The sequence below is a fragment of the Eubalaena glacialis genome, chromosome 10 (assembly GCF_028564815.1).
Source record: "Eubalaena glacialis isolate mEubGla1 chromosome 10, mEubGla1.1.hap2.+ XY, whole genome shotgun sequence".
Lineage (NCBI taxonomy): Eukaryota > Metazoa > Chordata > Mammalia > Artiodactyla > Balaenidae > Eubalaena > Eubalaena glacialis.
In genome coordinates, this window is record NC_083725.1 from 113,530,713 (window position 1) to 113,552,556 (window position 21,844).

At 56.3% G+C, this 21,844-nt stretch overlaps 1 protein-coding gene across 1 annotated transcript; it reads right to left on the reverse strand.

Annotated features, from left to right (window-relative positions):
- Positions 1–318: 318 nt before the first annotated feature.
- CHRM1 (cholinergic receptor muscarinic 1) lies at positions 319–1,749 on the reverse strand. The gene has a single exon (XM_061203523.1). The coding sequence runs from the start codon at positions 1,747–1,749 to the stop codon at positions 367–369; it is 1,383 nt and encodes a 460-aa protein (XP_061059506.1). The 3' UTR covers positions 319–366.
- Between the last annotated feature and the right edge of the window lie 20,095 nt (positions 1,750–21,844).

Sequence of the window (21,844 nt, forward strand, 5' to 3'; positions counted from 1 at the left end):
CCTGGGCCAAGGATGACTGCACGGTTAAACCTCCTTTCTCCTGGCCCGCACTGCTGGCCCTGGACGGACTTCCTGTCTAAACACAAACAAGGAAGCCAAAGCCCGGATCCTCCTCCTGGGCCTTCTTCCCGGTGAACAGCCCATTCCCACCCAGCAGGGAACAGAAAAACCAGTTCCCTGGGTGCCCCTCCCTGCCTGGGAACAGCAAAATTTGGAAAGTTGGCAGGGTCTCCCTGGGCTGTGCAGGAAGGTGACCTAGGGGCCTGGGAAGGCTGGTGGGGCCTGAGCAGGGCCCTGGGTCTGAGGTCACAGCGCCTGCCCGCTTTCCACCGGGGCCTGGGGTGGAGGGACGCAGGCGAGGGGCCATCAGCATTGGCGGGAGGGGGTGCGGTGCACAGAGCCGGGGCGCTTGGGGATCTTGCGCCAGCGACGCTTGTCCCAGCGGCAGAGCAGCAGCAGGCGGAAGGTGTCCCGGAAGGCTTTGTTGCAGAGCGCATAGCACATGGGGTTGATGGTGCTGTTGACGTAGCACAGCCAGTAGCCCAGCTCCCACAGGGTCTCGGGAACACAGTCCTTGCAGAAAGTGGACACCAGCACCATGATGTTGTACGGTGTCCAGGTGAGGATGAAGGCCAGCAGGATGGCGCTCAGGGTCCGAGCCGCCTTCTTCTCCTTGACCAGCGAGAAGGTCTTCCGCTTGGCCAGTTGCTCCTTCCCACGGGGCTTCTGGCCCTTGCCCGCTCGCTCACGCCCCTTCCGGGTCGGCCTCTTGACCGTATTCGGGGAGCTCCGGGGCGGCTGCTTGGCGGGGGCCTGCGCCTCGGGGTCCACCATGGGCATCTTGATCACCACCTCGGAGCCGGGCTCCTCACCCTCCGAGGACGTGAGGGACTCCATGGAGCCTTCATCCTCCTCCTCCTCCTCCTTCCAGCTGTAGGCCTGGAGTAGCCGGGGCGCTCGGCAGCAGCGGCAGCAGCGCCCTGGAGGGGTCTCCGGGGAGCCCTCAGCCCCTGGCTGGGACCTCTCTGAGCTGCTGCTGCTGCCGCCCCCCTTCCCCGGCGTCTCGGAGCCCTGCAGGGCCGCCAGCTCCCGGGCCCGGTTCTCTGTCTCCCGGTAGATGCGCCAGTAGAGCGTGCACATGACCGTGACAGGGAGGTAGAAGGCAGCCATGGCTGTGCCAAAGGTGATGATGGGCTGGGAGAGGAACTGGATGTAGCACTGCCCGGCCAGCACCGTCCGCTCCCCTACCAGGTACTGCCAGAAGAGGATGGCTGGGGCCCAGAGGACGAAAGAAACCAGCCAGGCCAGGCCGATCATCAGGGCCGCCCGGCGGGGTGTGCGCTTGGCGCGGTAGCTCAGGGGCCGGGTCACGGAGAAGTAGCGGTCAAAGCTGATGAGCAGCAGGTTCATGACCGAGGCGTTGCTGGCCACGTAGTCCAGGGCCAGCCAGAGGTCGCAGGCCAGCGTGCCCAGAGCCCAGTGGCCCATGAGCAGATACGTGGTGTAGAGGTTCATGGAGAAGGTGCCAATGATGAGGTCGGCACAGGCCAGGCTCAGCAGGAAGTAGTTGTTGACCGTCTTGAGCTCCGTGTTGACCTTGAAGGAGATGAGTACCAGCAGGTTGCCCGTCACCGTGGCCAGTGACAGGAGGCCCGTGGTGATCCCAATGAAGGCCACTTGCCAGGGACCCTTTCCCGGTGCCAGGACGGTGATGTTGGGGCTGACGGCGGGTGGGGCTGAGGTATTCATGGTGGCTGGGTGGGGTCGATGGGGGGCAGCCCCTTCCTCTAGTCACAGTACAGGCCTTCCTTGGGGGCGGTCATCACCTGAAAAGAGAGGACACGGGCTTGGGTTGGGCTGCTGGACGTCTCCCAGAGTCCAGAGTGGAAGGTGCTGGGAGCGAAGCCTCTGCCCTCTCAGAGCTGCAGGCCAGACAGCGTCACACCCCCCTTACTGGTGCCCACACCCCGTCACTTATAATGCACTTTCCCAGGCTTTAATGGATTTACCAGCAGCACGGGGCGGGGGGCGGGGATGGCTTTGGAATCCAGAGATCTGAGCCCTCATTCCCACTTCACCATTCAGACCCCGAGCCTCAATTTTCTCATCGGGAAATTGCTACTAATGCTTGCCTTGCTCATGTGGCAGGAGTGGGGAGACTCGCTTTGTATACGGGACTGCCAAATTTTCAAAGCATTTCACTCAATTTTATTAAAGCTCTCATTTATTGAGTAGTTACTACATGCCAGACACAGTGCTAAGCACTTAACTGAATTACCTAATTTAATTGTTGAACATTTGTAGGAGGAAGGTCTCTCGTGGACCCCATTTCACTGAGGCAACCGTGGCTCCGAGCAGCTCCAAGACCTGGCCGTGGCGACACAGGTGGTGAGTGTGATCAGAGCCCACTTCCCTCGCTCACTCTCGGAGCACGTGAAGATCCGGTGGGATTCTTCCATCAAATAAGGAGAGATGGGAAGGCAGGGGAGGGCTCCAGAGAAGACAGGGGAAAGAGATGGGAGCAGAGGGGTGCTGTGTGTGTGCGCCTGCATGTGTGTGCTTGTGCGCGGTTTGGGGCTGGATCGGACCCTCTGTGAGGGCAGCAGGGGACGTTGTGCTGGGCCCAGACACTTGCCGGTGGCTGACAATCCGGAGTAAAAGCAGGCAGCAGGGGCGAGGGCCTCAGCTCCCAGATCAGCGGGGGTCTGGCCCCAGATAAGGCATGGGAGGACTCCTCCACCTCCCCACTCGGCTCCTGGGCCCCAGCTGAGTGGAGGGCAGCAAGGGGAACCAGAAGATGCCCCAGACTTTTCCTGAAGCTGGAGTCCAGCTCAGGCACTAAGGGTGGGAAGAGAGAAAAGCCACAGCTCTTAGTGACTACTGGCCGGGCAGAGGCCTCCACCGCTCAGCCACGGCCTTGCTGCTGTATGTTTTGGCTGCTTCCTTCCTGTTCTGGGCTTCAGGCATCCTTCTGTTTGTTGAAGAGATTGGGGTCTCCTCCTACCTGCAGCTGTGGCTGTATTGTTGGAAAAATACTTCAGGGGCTGTATTGTTGGAAAAATTGCAAGGGAGAGACGTTGGGCAGGGACCCAGCAAACCCTGGTGTTTCTTGGGACCTGGTCTGTGACAGAGAGACTAGAGTCTGTGAGGGGGTCGCTGCATGATGGATGCCTCGGTGGTGTGTGACTTGGGGTGTACTGTCAGTGTGTGTGACAGCGACTCTCAGCATGAGTTCAGAGTGTGACAGAACAAGCAAGAAAAGCTGTGGCTGTCAGTGCTTGTGTGTCTGGGACAATTTGCACGTGAGGGGGCACAGGTGACATCCTGGTTGAAGGACCCAGACTCTGGAGTCAGACTGTCCGCGTTTGAATCCAGGCTACACCACGTACTGGGTGTGTGGTCTCCGCTAGCGATGTAACTGCTGTGTGCCTCGGTTTCCTCAACTGACAAACGGGGATAATGTTAGTCCCTAGCTAATACATCGAGGAATTATTGCGAGGCTTAAAGAGTCAATAGATATAAAGTACTTAGAACAGCCCTGCTCCATGGTAAGCACTAAGTTCCCATTGACTCTTAGCACAGGTAGTAACGAGGGCTCCCTCCTGCCTAGAAGTGTCTGCTTCTTTGATTAAAAATTTCTAATACTATGGGGAATTCCCTGGAGGTCCAGTGGTTAGGGCTCTGAACTTCCACTGCAGGGGGCATGGGTTCGATCCCCGTTCGGGAAACTAAGATCCCGCATGCCGAGTGGCACGGCCAAAAGAAAAAAAAATTCTAATACTGGCACAACAGTAACTAATAATAACGGTCATTGCTGTTATTTAGCGTCCCTGAGGGCCAGTCGCTGCTCAGAGTACTTATGTGCCCTATCTCACTTAACCTTAATGGGGAACCTATGACCTAGGGGTTGTTTTTCTCTCCATCTTACAGATGAAGAAACTGAGGCTGAGAAAAGCACGAGAATATGCACAAGATCACACAGCTAAGGTAGGAACCAGGATTGGAGCCCTAGCAGTACGTTCCAATGAAACTTTATTTATAAAAACTGACGGTCGGCCTGGGGGCCATAGTTTGCCAATTTGAACTAAGAAATATTACATTAAAATATGATTTATCTTGCTTACTGAGTTTTGTTGCATCCTCCTCCCTTAACCAAAGTCAGGCGCTGGGCGGGAGGCTGAGATCAGACTGTGGGCGCTGGGACTTTTCCCCGTGAGGCCGCTGGTGGAAACCACCCTTGACAAGGTGACCCTGAACAACTCTTGTCCCTTTGATCTTCTGGACTCAGTGCTGTTTGTGCCCATTGCAGAAATCGAGCAACTGAGGCCCAGAGAAAAAAGAGAAGAAGGCACTGTGTAGCCCAAGGTCTCCCGACTCCTAGACTGGGTGCTGCCTCACCCCCCCAACCCCTGGGTGCCCTGGAGCAGCTCTGTAGCCCCCAGCGGCTCCCTGGGCCAAGATGTGCAAAGGCTGGGTCAGAAGAGGAGCTTTAGGGCATGTGAGGCTATACCCTCCACAGCTGTAGGGGCCTCCCGTCTGTCTGGGCACGTGGCGGCCAAGCGTTCTGCCATTGTACCTGGTCCTTATGCCACAGCAGGGCTAGGACTAGGGCGGGGGGAGTGAGGCACTTGCCTTGGGTGCAAAATTTAAGGAGATGCCCCAAACTCAGTCAATCAAGAAAATAACATTTTAATGCAATATTTAAAGAATAGAAATCAATGCAAAACATCCATCATGAACACAATTTTAAACCAAGACAGGATCCAGCCCCACACTTGCACAAACACCCCTATCATCCATGCCTCGCACTAATCCTGGCCCTGGTTCTGACAAAAGTTGATTTACAAAAGCAGACCGCCTGTGCGCTGTAGTTTGCTATTTGATTTTTAAAAATATTACATTAGGGCTTCCCTGGTGGCGCAGCGGTTGAGAATCTGCCTGCTAATGCAGGGGACACGGGTTTGAGCCCTGGTCTGGGAGGATCCCACATGCCGCGGAGCAACTAGGCCCGTGAGCCACAACTACTGAGCCTGCGCATCTGGAGCCTGTGCTCTGCAACAAGAGAGGCCACGATAGTGAGAGGCCCGCGCACCGCGATGAAGAGTGGCCCCTGCTCGCCGCAACTAGAGGAAGCCCTCGCACAGAAACGAAGACCCAACACAGCCAAATAAATAAATAAATAAATAAATAATAATTAAAGGTGCTATTAAAAAAAAATATATATATTACATTACAATATTATTTATCTTGACTAGTGAGGTATTTTTGTGAGCCCCCCACCTTGAAATTTTGCTCCAAGGCGAGTACCTCACTTGCCTCACCCTAATTCCTGCATTGCGGACCACAGCCCTAGGTTTGAATCTCCAAGCTGTCCCTTCCTAGCTGTGCGATCATCGGCAACGACTTAACCTTTCCTTCCCTGCAGCCCTGCATCCCTGAGCTGATGGGGATAATAGTGTCCAAAGTGCCTGGCACTGAAACGACACTCAGTCAAAGGCCTCTGTTATTATTCCCATCTCCTCATTCCGACCCACTGCTCAGCGAACCCTCACCTGCCCCTTCCCCTCCGGACCCCAGGCACAGCCCCTCTCTGGTCCCCAGACTGTTCATTTGTACAGTGGAGGGGTTGGACCAGGCTGACATCTGGGGAGATTTTACAGGCTCCTGAAACCAAGATCTCAAGATGGCTCGAGAGCACCAAGATCTCAAAATAGCTTGAAAAATAGCCAAGAATACCCTCATCTGTGAAATGGACCACATCCCAGAGGTGAGGCTGCAGAGGCTGAAGGCTCACTTAGCTTCTCTCAGCCCGGGACCTGCAGGCTCCAATGCCTGCGCTCTTTCCGCTTGGTGGACCCTCTCTGCCCCACCTATGGGCTCCCATCGGGGATAGCTCGGGGAAGAAGGGCAGAAGTTCTGGGGAACTGGACCCTGGTTCTTGCCACCCCCTGGACCTTCGGAGACCCTGGGATTCAGCCCAAGAACAGGGTTGTCAATGACTCTGCCCTTCCTCCACCATCAGAAGTGGGGGTCCTCCCCCAAACCCCTCTTGGACAGTAATTTGCTCCAGAGAAGGTTCCTGCTCTGGTCCTTGCTGTGTGACCTTGGGCGAGTCTCCTTAACTCCTTATTGGGGGCAATCCTCTGCCTCTTCAAGGCTACTGAAGGGTCAGCGAGTTGATGGCTGAGAAGGAACATGGCTTCCAGTGATTGTGGCTGATTCCCCTGCGGGGACGAGCTCTGGGCTGAAAGTCAGGGTGCCAGGGTTCAGCCTCAGCTCCAGAATTTCTACGAAGGAGGGGCTTAGGGTTAGCCATCTGGTTGAAAGGGGGGCTGGAAGCTGTATTTGCATAGCATATTCTGTGAAAACATCCATGGGGTTGGGGGAGTTGGTAAATGAGGATTGCAGGGCCTGGCGGGGAGACTCCTCAAGGAAGTCCTTGCACTGCCTCTGCTTCAAGCCCCGTCTCTGCTCTTGTCTTGCTGTGTGACCTTGGGCAAGTGATTGTCCCGACCTGGTCACCCTCCTGTAGGATGAGTGTTTGTATGTGAGGGTGTGTGCATTGCTGAGTGAGAATAAGAAATGATAAGGGTGAGTCTTTGTGAGGATGGGTTGGGACTCATCCTCTGAGGGTGTTTGGGGTACAGGAAGGTGGAAAGGAAGCAGGAGGTGCTTTTCTGCCCAGGGCTGTGGCTTCCTGATGAAGGTTGTTGGGAGCTTTTAATAATATTATTAATATTATCACAGCAACTAATATTTACAGACTGCTTACTATAACCAGACATGGCTCTAAGCATTACATACATGATTTAAGTGACCTGTTACAAACCCTTGGGAAGTAGGTTCTATTATCTTCAACTTGCAAAAGGGGCAATGAGGCTTTCAGATCTTAAGGACCTGAGAGCTCATCAGTGATGCAGTCAGGATCTGGACCCAGGTAGTCTGCCTCTGGGGCTAACCTCTTGGGCCCCTACTCTAAACTGCTGTGGGGATTGGGGGGTGCTCAATGGCCTCCTTGCCCACTTTGACTAGCTAGATTGGCCAAACCCTAGTTTGAATCAGCCAATAGGGAGGAATCAGTCCTTCCTTCAGAATCTGGCCTGTGTGTGTGTATGTGTGTGACAGTGTCTGTCATCTCTCTGGGTGATATATGATCACAGTGCTATGGGAAGGGGGTGGTCCAGCTGTAGCTCTTTGCTTGGCACACATCAGTTGCTCAGTAAATATCTGTGGAATAAATCCATGAATGTGTACACGGAATCCTCCTGATTGACTTCAGGACTTCGGGCATGAGGATGAGCCTGCAGTGGCGGGGGTGAGGGGTGGCAGTTTGAACTGGCTCCAGAGTGTGGTCTCTCTTCTCTGTCCAGTTCCTGCATCCCTTCACCTGCCAGGTCCCTGTCCCCTCGGTGAGGCCCTACCTGGCTTGAGAGCAAAATACCCAAGAACATCCTTATCTGTAAAATGGACCAAGGAAACCCTGCCTCACCTGCTGCAGGGAAGTCGGGTGAGGTAACAGGACAGGCACGGGCGTGGGATGGCGCCTGTCAGTGTTGGGGAGGAAAACATCAGCCTGGGCTCAAAGAGTTAAGGGATGAGGTCAGAGCCTCTAGCAGAGCAGGCCAGATTGTTGACCGCCAGCGTCCTGGACCAATCCCCGGGGGCCGGGCATCTGGTTGGTGAGAGGAAGGGGGAGGGGAGAGATTGCTGGGGAGAGGGATTCCTGAACACTAGGGCTTCCTGAATCTTACCACTGGCCAAGGAGAGCAGAAGGGGAGGCAGAGAATGAGGGGGTGCTGGGGAAGAGATTCAGGAGGGGGGAGTGAAGCCATCTTGTGATTCTGGACGTGGAAGTCGGCAGAACCCTGGCTGGAGAGAACGGACGATATTGGGGAGAAGGAGGTATGAGGTGAGGGCTGTGGGGCTGGGCACCTGGGACCTCACAAATGCATCGAGGGCGCTCCTCTGTCCAGGCCTCCTGACCCGTCCCTTCTGCTGGGGCCTTAACCCAGAAGCCAGCCTGTCAGAGGTGGCTCTCTCCCCCGGGGTTAATTTTTCTCTGAAGGTAGCACCATTTAAGGTGCATAAAACTTCCAGCTCTGATGTCTGGCCTTGGAAAGGAAGGGGTGAACTGATACAATTTATCACCTTTTCAGGCTCAACAGTCACCACTGGGAGTGCCAGCTAGCCCTGCGGAGGGCAGCAGCCATCAGTTAAATTTTCATAAACGCACGGCTGAACGGGAAGAGGAGCGTCAGCCTTAGAATCAGTGCCACATACTCTCACTGTTGATGGACCTTAACCAGTTGCCCAACTTTAGCCAGACCATGTCAGAGCCTGGCAGTTAGCAGGCTGGGCCCTAGACCTCACTCTGCCAGGTGGCATCAGAAGTGCCCTGCCCCTCGTTCTACACTCCGCATGCCCCCTGCTCGTCACTCCTTGCGCTCCCCTCCCCATTTCCTTTCTTGTCTCTCCCTCCCTCCCTCCCTCCTCCATCTTTCTAGGCATCACCATGGCATCACAGCAGAACGGAAACCTAGGGAGATATTCACCCACCTCTCCCCCGCCCGCCCAGGAGCCCAAGCTCCCGTTCACAGAGCTCGCTGCTTCCCCCACCCTGTCATCCTGCTCAGGGAGGTAGGAGTTCAGCGCTGTGCTGAGGGTGAGGAGAATGGGGTCCAAGCCCCAGCTGCACCCCTAAATATCCCTTCTGTGACCATGAGCATGTCCCTTCCCCTTCCTCAGCCTCAGTCTCTCCATCTGTACAATGGGGAGGTTCCTTTTTAGTCTGACATGACCTCTACCTACTCCCTTCTTGACACTCTGACTCCTCTTTGCACTTGGGAATCTAGTTCTCAGACCTCCAGGCCCCAGCCGAAGAGCCAAGAGTCACATCTTCTGCAGCCCCATTTCGTCATTTCCTCCCCTGCCTTCTGTAATGCAGTGGCGATCACGGCTTGCCTAGTGGCTGAGGTCAAGGGGCAGAGAACTAACTCGTACCTGACAGCTCAGTGAGCAGCTGATTTCTCAGGGGCAGGAGACTGTCCGGCTGCTTCCGGCCAGTTGGGCAGGAGGCCCTGGGTCAGTCCGCAGGTATGTTTTGTGGGAAGCAGTGAACCCCTGTCCACTGGCACTGATAACCCCCAAGCAGCATTTGTCTGGGTGACCCAATGAATGCCGCCCAACCCCTCCCCAGCTGCCAGCTCAGGAGCTGGCACTCTGCAAGAATCAGAGCTCCTGGCCTCCAGCCCATCCCCACGTTGTGCTCTGGGGGTCCTAGGATGGGTACCTGGCATGGGTGCCCATTAGTAACTATGCATTACCTGGACTTAGGGTTGAGACCTGCCCTGTGGGAGCCCAAGGTGCTATGGACATAGGGAGGGCCCTCTGGGTGGCTGCACACATCGGGACCACGTTCCCTGGCTGGCATGGCCATCCATGTGCCCATATCCCCCAAGAGCCCGGGAGCTCTTGACCTGGTCTCCTGCTGGCTTCTGGCCTGGCACCCACCTTGGTATCCTGCTTGTCCATCGGGCCAGCAGCCTGGTTCAGTCCATCTTGGAGGGGTTGAAGGTGGATGGGGGTGGTGGGATTCAGGGTTCCCTGAGGGAGGAGAGGAGGAGGTACTGGGACTGGCACCCCAGTTTGGGGGGGGGTCAACCTCCCACAGCATCCTGGTGGCAAGGGCTACCTCCTGGCCCCCTGCCCTCCTCACTCTGTCCCTGGGATTTGGAGACTCTGCCTGCTGTGTGGCAACCTAATCCCTCCTGGGCTCCAGGTCCAGTTTCCTAAGGGGGTTTCCATGTCCTTTCCCAGCTGAATCCCAGAAAAACATTAGGTGTATCCACTCGAAGCCAGGAGATGGGGTACTTGGAGCAGCCAGTGTCCAAAGCTACAGAGCCCCCTGGGCCTCTAGACCCCTCCCTGGCCCCCTCCTCTGTCTGGGGTCCATCCCCATTTCCTTCTGGTTCTGGTCCCTGCCTTGCTCAAGGACCCTGCTTCTCCTGCCCCCACCTCGGTGGAGCCCCTCCCAAACGTACTCACCATGGGGCTGGAGAGAAGTCTGAAGGTTCCTCAGCTCCACTGCCTGTCCGGGGGCCGACGGTGTCTCCAGGGACCCAAACACCTGGCTCCTGGGGGGAGCTGCGCCCTGTGCTGGCAGCCGGAGAGGCACAGCTAGTGATTGGCATGTCCCACCCCCTGGCACGCCAGCCTTGGGGGGGGGGAGGGAGGAAGAGAAAGAGAGGGAGGGAGAAAAGAGAGGAAAGGAAGGGAGGGGGAGCTGGAGGGAAGCCTCAGGCAGTGTCCGGGGTTGGACTGGGTCCTGGAGCGTGGCCCCCTTCTCCACTAGGGCACCAAATTCGAGTCCTGAGAGGGAGGGTGTAGGACATGAGGAAGATGAGCCCAGGAAGGCTGAAAGTCCAGAACGGGAGAGAAGGCAGATACAGGGAGACAAACACCCACACCCAACGCACACAGACTCGGCGACACACACACACCCTCACAAAGGCACACTGTTTCCGGGGCTCCTTCCCCCACCCAACCTTAGAGACCCCAAGCAGCGTGCACCATGCCCCGCCATACACACCCCGGCGTTCACATGCCTGTTTCCCTCCACATATGCCCTGCCCCCTGCACATGCCCACGCGCCCACCCACCCAGCCCCACAACCTGCTCTTCCTCCCTGCTGCGAAGGAGCTAGATTCCTTCTGTTTGGAAATGACACATTGGGCCTCACGTGAGAGGCTCCAACTTGGAACAGACCCAGAGGGCTGGCTCACCCGCCCCGCCCGGGGCTGAACGGCTGAGCCCGCGTGCTGGGTGGTGTGCTGTTTTCTGTCCCTGCCACACAGCTGGGTGTGAGGGCACACGGGTGTCGGGTTTGCGGGGACGAGTGGGGGGCCGTATGCCTGCTCCACACGTTGCTGAGTGCCCCGCACATGTGTGTCCCTGAGTCGCATGTCAGCATGCAGCCGGTGTAAATGCAGGTGTCGCCCTGTGGGTCTGGAGCCAGGACGTGTGTGTGTCTGTATTCGGTGTGTGTCTGAGTGTTGCCCAACTGTGGAACTTGCTAATTCTGACAAGGGAGGCAGCCTCTACCACCCTGCCTGTTCCACCCCCAGCTTCCACTTGGAAGACAGACAGACAGGCAGACAGACAGCTCTCCTCCCAGCTTGTCAAACTCTGTCTCCCTGACTCCCACTCGGGGCTCACAGGTGTGCACCTGGGAAGTGATAAGCCTGCCCTTCCTCTCCACATCCCTTAGCGCAACGGCTTGGCCAGCACCCCTCTCCCCCAGGCCGGTTTGGATTTCTGTGCTGAGTTCCCTCAGAGATAGAACCCCTGGGGGCCTTTAGCCGTAGAGACCTGGGTCCTGCCCCACCCTCACCTGGCCCTTGAGACCTCCTGGGGAGCTGACTGTGGAGCAGACATGGGGAGGCTGCCGCTGGGCTGCCGGGCCTTTGCTTCACTGGGCCATGCTGAAGCCCTGGGACGGAGGATAGGAAGGACCAAGATCAACTGTTATCCCCACTATGTAGACGAGAAAACCGAAGAGCAGAGGCGTGTTGAAAACGTGGTTGGCAAGTGTCTGCACTCAGGTCCCTGGCTCTGAGCCCACGGCTCTGGAGTGGGTCAGGCGGTTGGGACCTGCCCCACCACTTGCCCCCTGCCCTTTCCCCCACCCAGCACCCCCTCTCAATCCTGATGCCTGAGGGTAACCTGGGGCTTCCTCAGGCTGGAGCCCAGTTGCCAAGGGAGTCCGGTGGAGCAGAAACTGGAGTCCCTGGGGCGTGGCCAGCGGCCATCATGCCAGTGGTGGGCACACGTGGCAGGTACATGTGGGGGCATCTCTGCTTCTCGAAGCCAGCTGAGGCTAGAGCAAGCGCCCAGTACCCCTCCCTTCTGAAGTCCAGGAGACGCTGCCGCTTAGAGAGGAATCTGAGCAACCCCCTCCCACCCCGGAGTCAGCTGGCGGGTCAGAGCTCGCCCAGTCCCTGCCCGTGGGCGCGGTCTCCCGCTGCCCCTGCTGGGTTGTGCTCGGTTTGCGGCTGCGGCTTGCGCGCGCGGTGGGGCTGCGTGTACTTGTGCGCGTACACGTGGCTGAGTGTGTGGGTGTTAGGCCTCCACGCTCAACATCCATTTCCGAGTCTGAATCAGGCTCTCTCCTTGCCCCCTCCCCCCAGTCTCCTTGGTCTCCCTTCCTTCTCCCACCGCCTCTGCACACGTCCCTTTAGAAATAAAAACACTTATTTTGTAGGCGGGAGAGGAGGGTGTCCAGCTTTCCCTTGCCTCCTCCTGAGCGCCCCTCTTGTCCCAAGAGGTTTGTTTGCGCCTTAAGTCCGTGCAGCCGCGGAGGCAGGGGATGACGCCCCCCGCCCCCCCCCCACCCGATTGCATGGCTGTTCTAGGCCCAGGCTTGGCTAGGTCCCCTTACCAGATGGGGAAACTGAGGCAGGAAGGGAGAAGGGAGGTAGGGCCGGGAGAAGCTCTCCCACCCGGCTCTCTCACCGCCCCCGCACCCGCGCCGGATTTAGCCGCAGGGAGGCTGGGAACATTGTCTTTATTTTAAGCCACCGAGTGCGGCACGAACGCGGCTGCTCCCGACAAAGGGCTCGGCTAAGCAGCGGCAGGCGGCGCACGTGGGGGTCCAGCCGCGCCCCCGCGCGCCCCCCAGCCGCCCTCGCGCGGCCCGGCCTGACCCCAGCCAGTTCTCTTTTCTCTCCGGCTGCGTGGGACCCCGGTTGGTACAGGACCCCTGGGCATCGGCTCCTGTCGGCTGCTGTTTTTGGTCGCTGGGCGGAGGGGTCACTCCTCCAGGCCACCGTGGGAACACGGGGTCGCCCCGCGTGGCTGGGCCCCTCTCTCAGCTTCCTCGCGTGCGGGAAGAGAGAAGCTGCCTTGGGTGCGAATCCAGGTTTTCCTCTTCCCAGTGGAACCGCGCAGAGCAAGTTGGTGCCCCTCTCTACGACTGTTTTATCAGTGACGGCACTTAGAACTACTTTCCTGACAGCGCTGTTTGATCGTTAGTTGCAGGTTAAACTTGGCACTGGCGTTTGCTACAAGTGAAAACCATTATCATCGTTATTTATAACTCGTATTGAGCACTTACTACGTGCCAGGCGCTGCTAAGGGCTCTTAATTCATTAACTAGTTTGTTTCTCACAACAGCTCTCTGAGGGAGGTTCTATCATTATTCCCATTTTACAGATGAGTAGATGTTTAAGTGGCGCGCATCCCCCGGGGGTTTCGTGTGGGGGTGCGGTCAGTGTGCCTGGGGGCATCCTGGGGTCGGGGTGGGAGCGTGGAGGCTGCAGTTTCAGGGATGCCAGAAACCTGTGACAGCATTTTTAAAAGGTCGGGGATCCTGTCTGAATGCCGCGCGGGGGTGGGGAAAGGAAGTGAGCGCGCTCATGCTGCGCGCTCGCAGCCCCTCAGTTTAACCCTCACCCTTGGCTTGGACCCATTTTAGAACCTCAAACCCAGATAAACTTGCCGCTTCTCAGTGCTGCTTCCTCTGTTCTGGGAGAAGGAGGCGGGAGTGGGCTATCCTCCTGGCCCCCACCAGACCTATGAAGCTGAGCTGGTTGGTCCTCAGTGCCCTCTGGAATGGGCCTGGGTTGGTGGTCTCACCCGCGGTGGGAAGTGACCTCCATTCCGACCCCAGCAGGGAGGCAGCCGGTTGTCCTCAGGGCACCCTTCCTTGATTCATCCCCATCCCGCCCCCCACCCCCCAGCCCCCATTGCTTTAGGCCCTCAGTCTCGTTACCCCCTCGGTCTCACCTTCCCGACGGCGGGGATTCCGGGAGGGACTAATTCCCAGACTTAAAAGGAGAAACTAGAATCCAGGGCGGGGCTGCGGATAGAGCAGGCCTAGAAAGGGGCTCCCGCAGTCCCTGCTGCCCGAAGGCCGGGACGAAAGTGGCCACAACAAAGGCATCATCTTGGACAGGAAATCGGGGTTTTCCGAGTCTAGTTCCGAAGTTAAGCCTCTTAGAAACAATCTCCCCTTCACCTACCGGGCGCTTCACCTCCCCGGCCTGGCTCTGTGCTGGGAGCCTCCGGGCACGTGGAGAGCCCTCAAGAGCCCGGCTCCACCAGCCCCGAAGCCTCGAGGTCAGCTTCCGAAGAAAGGATGGGTTCGGGCGGCCCGGAGAGGGGCTCCTCGCGCGGCCTGAAGCTGCGGGGCGCTGCGTAGTCCTTATGGCGGGTGGGGCTGAGTTAACAGGACGCCCGGGGTCGGACGGTGGTGGTGATTGCTGCGAACCGAGGCAAAGCATCCTGGACGAATCTCTGGATCCCGGCCGGACTGGGCCGCGGGGAGGAACTGTGTTCCCACAGGGTTCCCACAGGCCGCCTGTCCTATGAGGACAGGACCTCGGAGTCCAGGTCACTTGCTGCCGCCTAGGAGTTGGACGCACTGTGGACGTGAGGCCCGGAAGGAGGGAAGGCGCACTTTTCCTCGCACTGTGGAGGCCAGTGCTTCTCGCTCAAATCTCTATGGCCAGAAACAGCTCGAAAAATCTGATTAACAGAGTCGACTTTGCTACGCTTGGTTAGTGGACATTGGGCACCCATGTTTCCCGCCACATGGTATAGGGGCCCCGGCCCAGCACTAGGACGACATGAGGCTGCTGGAGAGAAATCGTATGGAGCTTTGGGCGGAAACTTCAGGCGGGATCCCGGCCCTGAGGTCCGGATGCCCAAGGCTTCTCCCAAACTCTCTGTAGTTGAGTCCGCGCGCCCAGGGAGTGACGGGGGGGAGGCAGACCGATTTCGGGGTGCCCTGCCCCCGACCCAGCTAAATTTGCTTCTTTTCCTGGTAACACCCCTCCCTCCGACTCCCGTGGGCGTGTACGCTTTGTCTTCGAGTTCCCCACCGAGGCGGAGACCGAGGCTCGGAGCCCACGAAGGCAAGGAGTGGGACGGAGCCAGGCGAGTGGAACCTAAGTCGGCTCACTCTCCCACCAACCTCTCGGCGAGAGCCTAGCCCCCGCGCGGGCGCAGCACGTCCGTCGGTGGGCAGGGGGCTGCCTCTCACCCTTCCCGCCTGCCGCATCGCGGACCACCCAGGCTCGGCTCGGGGTCCTCCCCTCCGTGCCGGCTGCCCGGGACGCGCCAGCGGTACCCACCACGCTCCGCACCTCCCGCCGCGCCCCCTTGTGTCCCGCCCAGCTCCGTGCCCGGGAACGGGCAGCGAGAGGCCGGGGTGCCAGGGGCTGGCGTGTGCCTGGTGCCGAGCGCCCATTTTCCTTCGCAGGGAGAGTAATGATAGTACATATTCATCCTTCATGGCCTACAGTGCGGGCCTTTTGTTGGCAGGGGTGGGTAAAGGATGGTGCAGACCCAGCTCTAGGAAGAAATAGGAGCTGGCTGCCCTTCCTTGCAGCGCTTGCTACTGGCTAACGCATTCGTAAAGGCTTTCATGAACTTTCTCATTTAATCCCCCTAACAACTCCATGCTATAGGCGCAGTTATGACCTCCATTTGACAGTTAGAAAACTGAGGCCCAGAGAGGTTAGGTTAACTCATTCTGCCCTCCTGACTCCTCCAGAGTTTGCAGGTTTTGCAGTCTAACTAGATGAGAACTCTCTAGGCCATTTATAAGGCAGAGGAGAATTGCCGGAACTTGCTAAGCCGGTGTCTCTCCCAGTCATTCATTCTGTTGTCCCATTTATTTAACAAAACACATAGCCCCAACTGTGTGTGGGCACCGTTCTCAGTGTTTTACATGTTTTCACTAATTTAATTTTCATAGCAACCCGAGGAAGTAGGTAGAATTATTATCCCCATTTTATAGATGAGGAAACTGAGGCACTGAGAGGTTCTGTAATCTGCCAAGGTCAAATGGCTAGTAAGTCCCAGAGCTAGGCAGTTGATTCCCAATCACTGCTTTTGCCCCTATCTTAAAGATCCCCCAAGTGTCAATGTCAGTGTACCCACATCTCTCCTTTCCTCCTCACCCATATCCCTGGACTGTGGGGCAACCAGGCTTTCTGCCAGGGTCTAACACGACCCTGGTTCCATGGCCCCCCTTCCCCGCCCCCTTGGCGCCTCCTGCCAGCCCCAGCGCCAAAGGAGGCCTGACCAAGGCAGGGATTGATGAGTTTGAGTGGACCTCGGAGGCCGCCTGTTTACTCCACCGGCTGGCACACGCTGTGATTAACGGTGCAGAATCGAGTTAGGGGCCGTAGCTCCAGGGCTGAGGCCAGGGCGGGGGAGGGGCCTGCTGGCTGGAGCTGCCTTTCCCTCGGGCACATCAGTGGTTTGCTTGAAGCTGGAGTCCCCTGGGGAGATGGAGAAGGGGATGTGCCCAGCCAGCAGGGGTAGGGAGCACACAGCCCTCAGCGGTGGGGGACCAAACTTCCCCACCCTTCTTGCCCTTCTTCCCCTTCCCACAGAGGACCAGAGGCTCAGAAAGGGAGGGATTGGGTGCATATCAGAGGAAGGAAGCCCTTGTCTGAAGGGAGACCTCCCAACAGAAAATGGCAGCAGTGCAGGGAGGGAGGTAGGAAGCCAGGCTGGGTCTGGGTTTTGGATGGTGGGAAGCAGCCTTGCTTGGGCCTCAAGCTGCCTCACTTCTGGGGTGAGTATTTATCTCTGTGTTTTTCTCCCAGGGATGTGAACCTCTTCCTTGAGCACATGCTCAGCCTGCTCTAGCTTTCCTGCCGCCAACAGCCAGTGGGCTGACTCTGCAAACCACCTGGGGTGGGGGGAAGACAGGGATAAAAGCCCACTCCAGTTCAGCCCTCCTCCTGGGGATCTTTTGCTCCCTTGCCCTACATTCCAGGGATAGGCCTCCAGAGCTGTCAACCAGTAGTCCCTGTTTAAAAACCACACAGTGCAGGGGCTTCCCTGGTGGTGCAGTGGTTGAGAATCTGCCTGCCAATGCAGGGGACACGGGTTCGAGCCCTGGTCTGGGAAGATCCCACATGCCCCGGAGCAGCTGGGACCGTGAGCCACAATTACTGAGCCTGCGCGTCTGGAGCCTGTGCTCCGCAACAAGAGAGGCCGCGATAGTGAGAGGCCCGTGCACCACGATGAAGAGTGGCCCCCACTTGCCGCAACTAGAGAAAGCCCTCGCACAGAAACGAAGACCCAACACAGCCAAAAATAAATAAATAAATAAAACTTAAAAATAAATAAAAAAATAAATAAAAACCACACAGTTCAGCCTATAACATATCCTACTTCCTCCAGATTGATAATGCAGCCCCATCCTGAGGGAACAGTCTCGAATCTATGCCCAGCACTGTGTTCAACACTGGGGAGGGAACAGGAGAAACCAGAACCCAGAAGCCGTGGGGTTGGTGAATGAGCTGAGGAGATAAAATGATCCTGAGAAAGGTACCAGGGCAGACCAGAGTCCATGAACTTCCTAAGAATAGGAAAAAAGGTGAAGAAAGGTAGAGGGATGGTCAGTGGGAGCTGGCCCTAGTGGGGCGAGTGTAGGCCTGGTTGGGGAGGATGATCTGGTTCCAGAGTTGTCAGGGCACCAGACTGAGTCAAGTTGGGGGCCCAGTCTAGACCCTGTGGGAGAGAAATAGTCATGGTCCCTCTCCCAGCCTCAGTCTACCCATCCATAAATGGAACTGAGGGCAAAGGCAAAGAGAGACTTGATGCACTAGATGGTCCCAGAGCACTTTCCCAGCTCTGATGTTCTTTGAGAATGGGACACCTGGGGTTTTACTCAGCTCTGCCTCTCCTGGTCATGAAACGTTGGGCACATTACTCTCCTTCTCTGAGCTTTGGTTTCCTGGAAGTAAAATGGGAGGCTAGTCTACTGTTCCTCAAAGTCTATGTTGCAGGACATTAGTAGGTGTAAGTTATAAGAAAAAAGACTTCCATGATAAAATAGAAAATTAATTAGGCTTTCTTTACTGTAGGAACCTATCAGAACCTTTAAATGGCAAGTGCACACTAAAAATCTCTGAGAGGCAGAGAGAACATACAGTTTTCCAAACTTATTTCACTACAGAACCATTTTTCTGTGGAGCATATTTTAGGACCGGCATCTGAGGAACATACTTGACTCACTCTGGACTAGCTTATCTAGAAACCCTCCAGCTCCAGTATGTGATCATTTTAGGCATTCCCTCCATCGTTCAGTCCCCTGGACTCCTGCCCCTTTGAGGACTTGTTTCCTTGCCCCAGCCTTTCCTGGACACTTCCATCTCTGGGCCCTTGCTCTACTCACCTTAGTGTGTCCTTCTTTGTGCATGACCTTCTGTGACTTTCCCTGGCTCAGCCCTGGAGAGCGCAAACTCCATCCAGCTGCCCCTTCTCTGATCTTTTCTGGTCCCCAGAGGCCTGAAGAGTGCTGTCTGGGCCCTCCTGGTAGGGTTCAATGTGATGGCTTCCCATAGCCCCAAGTTGTGTTTTCCTGGTTCCCAATCCCATGCCCCAGCTTCAAGTTTCCCCCACCCAGCCTCCAGCCTCTAGTCCTCAGTCAAGAGACCTTATTCCCCAGCCCCCTATGAGGCCTCTGGCCCCAAGTCTCCTGGTTCCCAGCCCCAGACCCCTGCACCTTGAACCTCAGCTCCCGGCCCTAGTCCCACTTCCCACCCATGGCTCCCAGCCTTCCTCTCTAAAGCCATGTCTGAGATTTTGGGTTCTAGGGAGTTGAGGCAGCACTTTCTCTCTCCCTAGCTGCATCTCTTGAGTCTTTGGGCCCGAGCCAGGGTCAAACGAGAGCCAGGGCCCAGAGGAGAGGCAGGATGGGAGGTGAACCCTACAAGTATTTAAAGTAATTACCCTCCTCGCCCCATCATAAGCCTGGTTCAAGATGAGGGAACACCTTGGAGGCAAAAATATAGATTATGAACTAGAACATTCTAGTGAGGCAAGTGGCAAGGGGTGGGGGGATGGTGGGAAGGTCAATGCAGAGGGATGAGGGTGGTAAGCCTAACTCAGCAGGTGGTCCTGGGATGAGACTGGGGATAAGGACCAGTCACAGGGTGTAAAGATCCATTTTCCAGATGTGGGAGCTGATTCCCTGTGACTTGCGGTAGGCTATATAACCATTCAGTGGCTAGTGACTAACCCAAAATTGTCTCCTCGTATTGAGATCTCAATTTGCAGTTTCCAAAGTGCTTTCTCTTCATCACTTCCTCTGTACAGAGCCTCTGAGGACCCCCCATTTTTTCTCCTGCTACATCCCTGGCTGTTGTTCCTCAATCTCCTTTGCTGATCTTCCTCATCCTTCCACTCTCTAAACTTTGGAGTATCTGGGCTCAGTCCTTGGACCTTCACACCCACTTCACAGGTGACTTATGCCACCCACACATTGATAACTTACACATTTATGTCTCCAGCCCAGCCTCTCCTCTGAACACCAGACTTGTATATCCAGTATTTCCTCATCTGTAAAATGGGGATAATAATAGCTCAACGTCACAGGCTTGTTACGAGGATTAAATGAGTTAAGACATGTAAAGCGTTGGAAGAGTGCCGGCCTCCGATTAGTACTACGGCTGGAGCTATGATTATTGTTATCGCTGTCATTATTGCTGGCTGCCAGCTCCACTTGGATATCTAGAATCATCTCAGACATGACTCATCCCTAACCCAAAACTGCTCTATCTTCAGCCTTGCTTATCTCAGTAGATGGCAACCCTGTCCTTCCAGTAGCTCAGGCCTCAAACCTTGCAGTCATTCTTGACTTTACTCTTTCTCTCACATCCTGAATCTAATTCATTAGAAAATCCTGTTGTCTCTTCCTTAAATATATCAAGGGTGCAGCCACTGTGGTCTCGGCCAGTGTCATCTCTCACCTGGATAACTGCCTCCACACTGGTCTTCCTGCTTCTACCCTGACTCACTGTACAGTCTGTCCTCAATGTAGCATTCAGAAGGTTCCCTTTGACATATAAGTCAAATCATATCCCTCCACCATTTGAGATGCTCTATCAACTTATCTTTTTCAGAGTAAAGCTCCAGGCCTTATAAGTACCTGCAAGGCCCCTGTGTGATCAGCCTCTTCTCCCTCCTTGATCTAATTTCCTTCCACTGCTTCCTTGCTACTCTGCTCCAGCCACATGGGCCTTGTTATTCCCAGAACATGCCAAGCACTTTCCTTACTAGATGACTTTGCACTACTGTTACCTTTGCCTGGTAATAGTAAACAAACCATCAAGTTTCTGCAAGATAAAGATGATAAGGAGATCATACAAAGGGCTAGGGCTTGGGGCAGTGGGCACAGAGAGAGGAACCCAGAGACCTTGGCAGGGGCCAGATCATGAATGTCCCTGAATGTCTCCCGAGCAGTGGGCAGCCAAGGAAGGTGGTGTGTGCAGGGCAGGGCTGGACTCCCCTCAGGTGCAAAATCTCAGGGGTGCCAAAAAACTCAGTAATCAAGATATGTAATATTTTAACGTAATACTTAAAAGAATCAAAATTAATGCAAAAAGAATCTACGATGAACAAAATGTCAAACTTTAAAAAAAAATTATTTATTATTTATTTATTTATTTTTGGCTGCGTTGGGTCTTTGTTGCTGCATGAGGGCTTTCTCTAGTTGTGGTGAGCGGGGGCTACTCTTTGTTGCAATGCACGGGCTTCTCATTGCGGTGGCTTCTCTTGTTGCGGAGCCCGGGCTCTAGGTGCGTGGGCTTCAGTAGTTGTGGCATGCAGGCTCAGTAGTTGTGGCTCACGGGCTTAGTTGTTCCGCGGCATGTGGGATCTTCCCGGACCAGGGCTCGAACCCGTGTCCCCTGCATTGGCAGGTGGATTCTTAACCACTGAGCCACCAGGGAAGTCCCAAAATGTCAAACTTTTAAGGGAAGACAGGGGCAGGGCGAGGCAGGAGAGGTGAGTCCAAGTGCCTTTCATCCTAGTCCCAGCCCTGGACTCAGAATCCTTCTGGGAGGATGAACTGGACATGGATACCACTGGGAAGGTCCAGGGAGAAAAAGAGGTGCAGAGACCCGTCCCAGGGACTGGACAGGACTTTCCTGGCTTGTAAAATGCGGGTAGCAGGTCTTGTCCCGAAGGAACCCAGGAGGATTAGTGAGATAATGGAGAGAAACCCTGCGTTGGTGGTGGTGCAGGTTGGGCTGGGAGGCAGGTAAAGGCCAGAGAGGGGTGGGGCATGGCACAGGGGCGGGGCTGCGTGGGGGAAGGGGCACTCACCTGGCTCACTCAGGTGAGGACGGTCCCAACCAGTCATCCGGCCAGGAAGGGAGGAGTGCAGCAGGTGAAGGAGCTGAGAGGTGGGGCCAGGTGATGAGGCCTTGTGATCGAACCCGGGGCCAGGTCTCAGGGGCAGCGCCAAGGCCTAGAAGCGGGGCCAGGGTCGGAGACGCAGCTGAGGCTCTGAAGGCTAGGTTGGTAGAAGGAGGGGGCGGGGCCAGAAGCCGGGGTCGGGGCAGGGCCAAGGCTAAGGGTCTCTAGAATCAGAGACCAGGACCAGTGGGATTCTGGAGGGTACCTGCGGTTTCGATGCGTGGTTGCACATTTGCGCCAGCAGCTTCAGAGCCAGGTACAGGTCGCACCGGCCCTCCTCCGCCCCTCCCTGGGGCTGGGGCAATAGGTGCCTGTCTGTGGATGCGGCAGGAGGCAGGCTTCCTGGGCCAGTGTAGAATCCCATTAGCTCAGGAAGGAGCCAGAGCAGGCCTTGGGTAGGCAGCTGAGCATGGATGAACTGTTAGCTTTCCGGGCTGGGCAGCCACAGCTTGCGTCCACCCGCTCCTGCCTCTCTGCAGCCGCTGCCAGAGCCCCTCATCGCCTCCACCCCCAGCCCAGAACGGGTACAAGGACCAGGAATCCTGGGTTCTCTTCTGGACTGCAGATCATGCCATCCTCCATCCCTCTTTCACGTGGTCTTCCCAGTGCCATCAGTACTGGT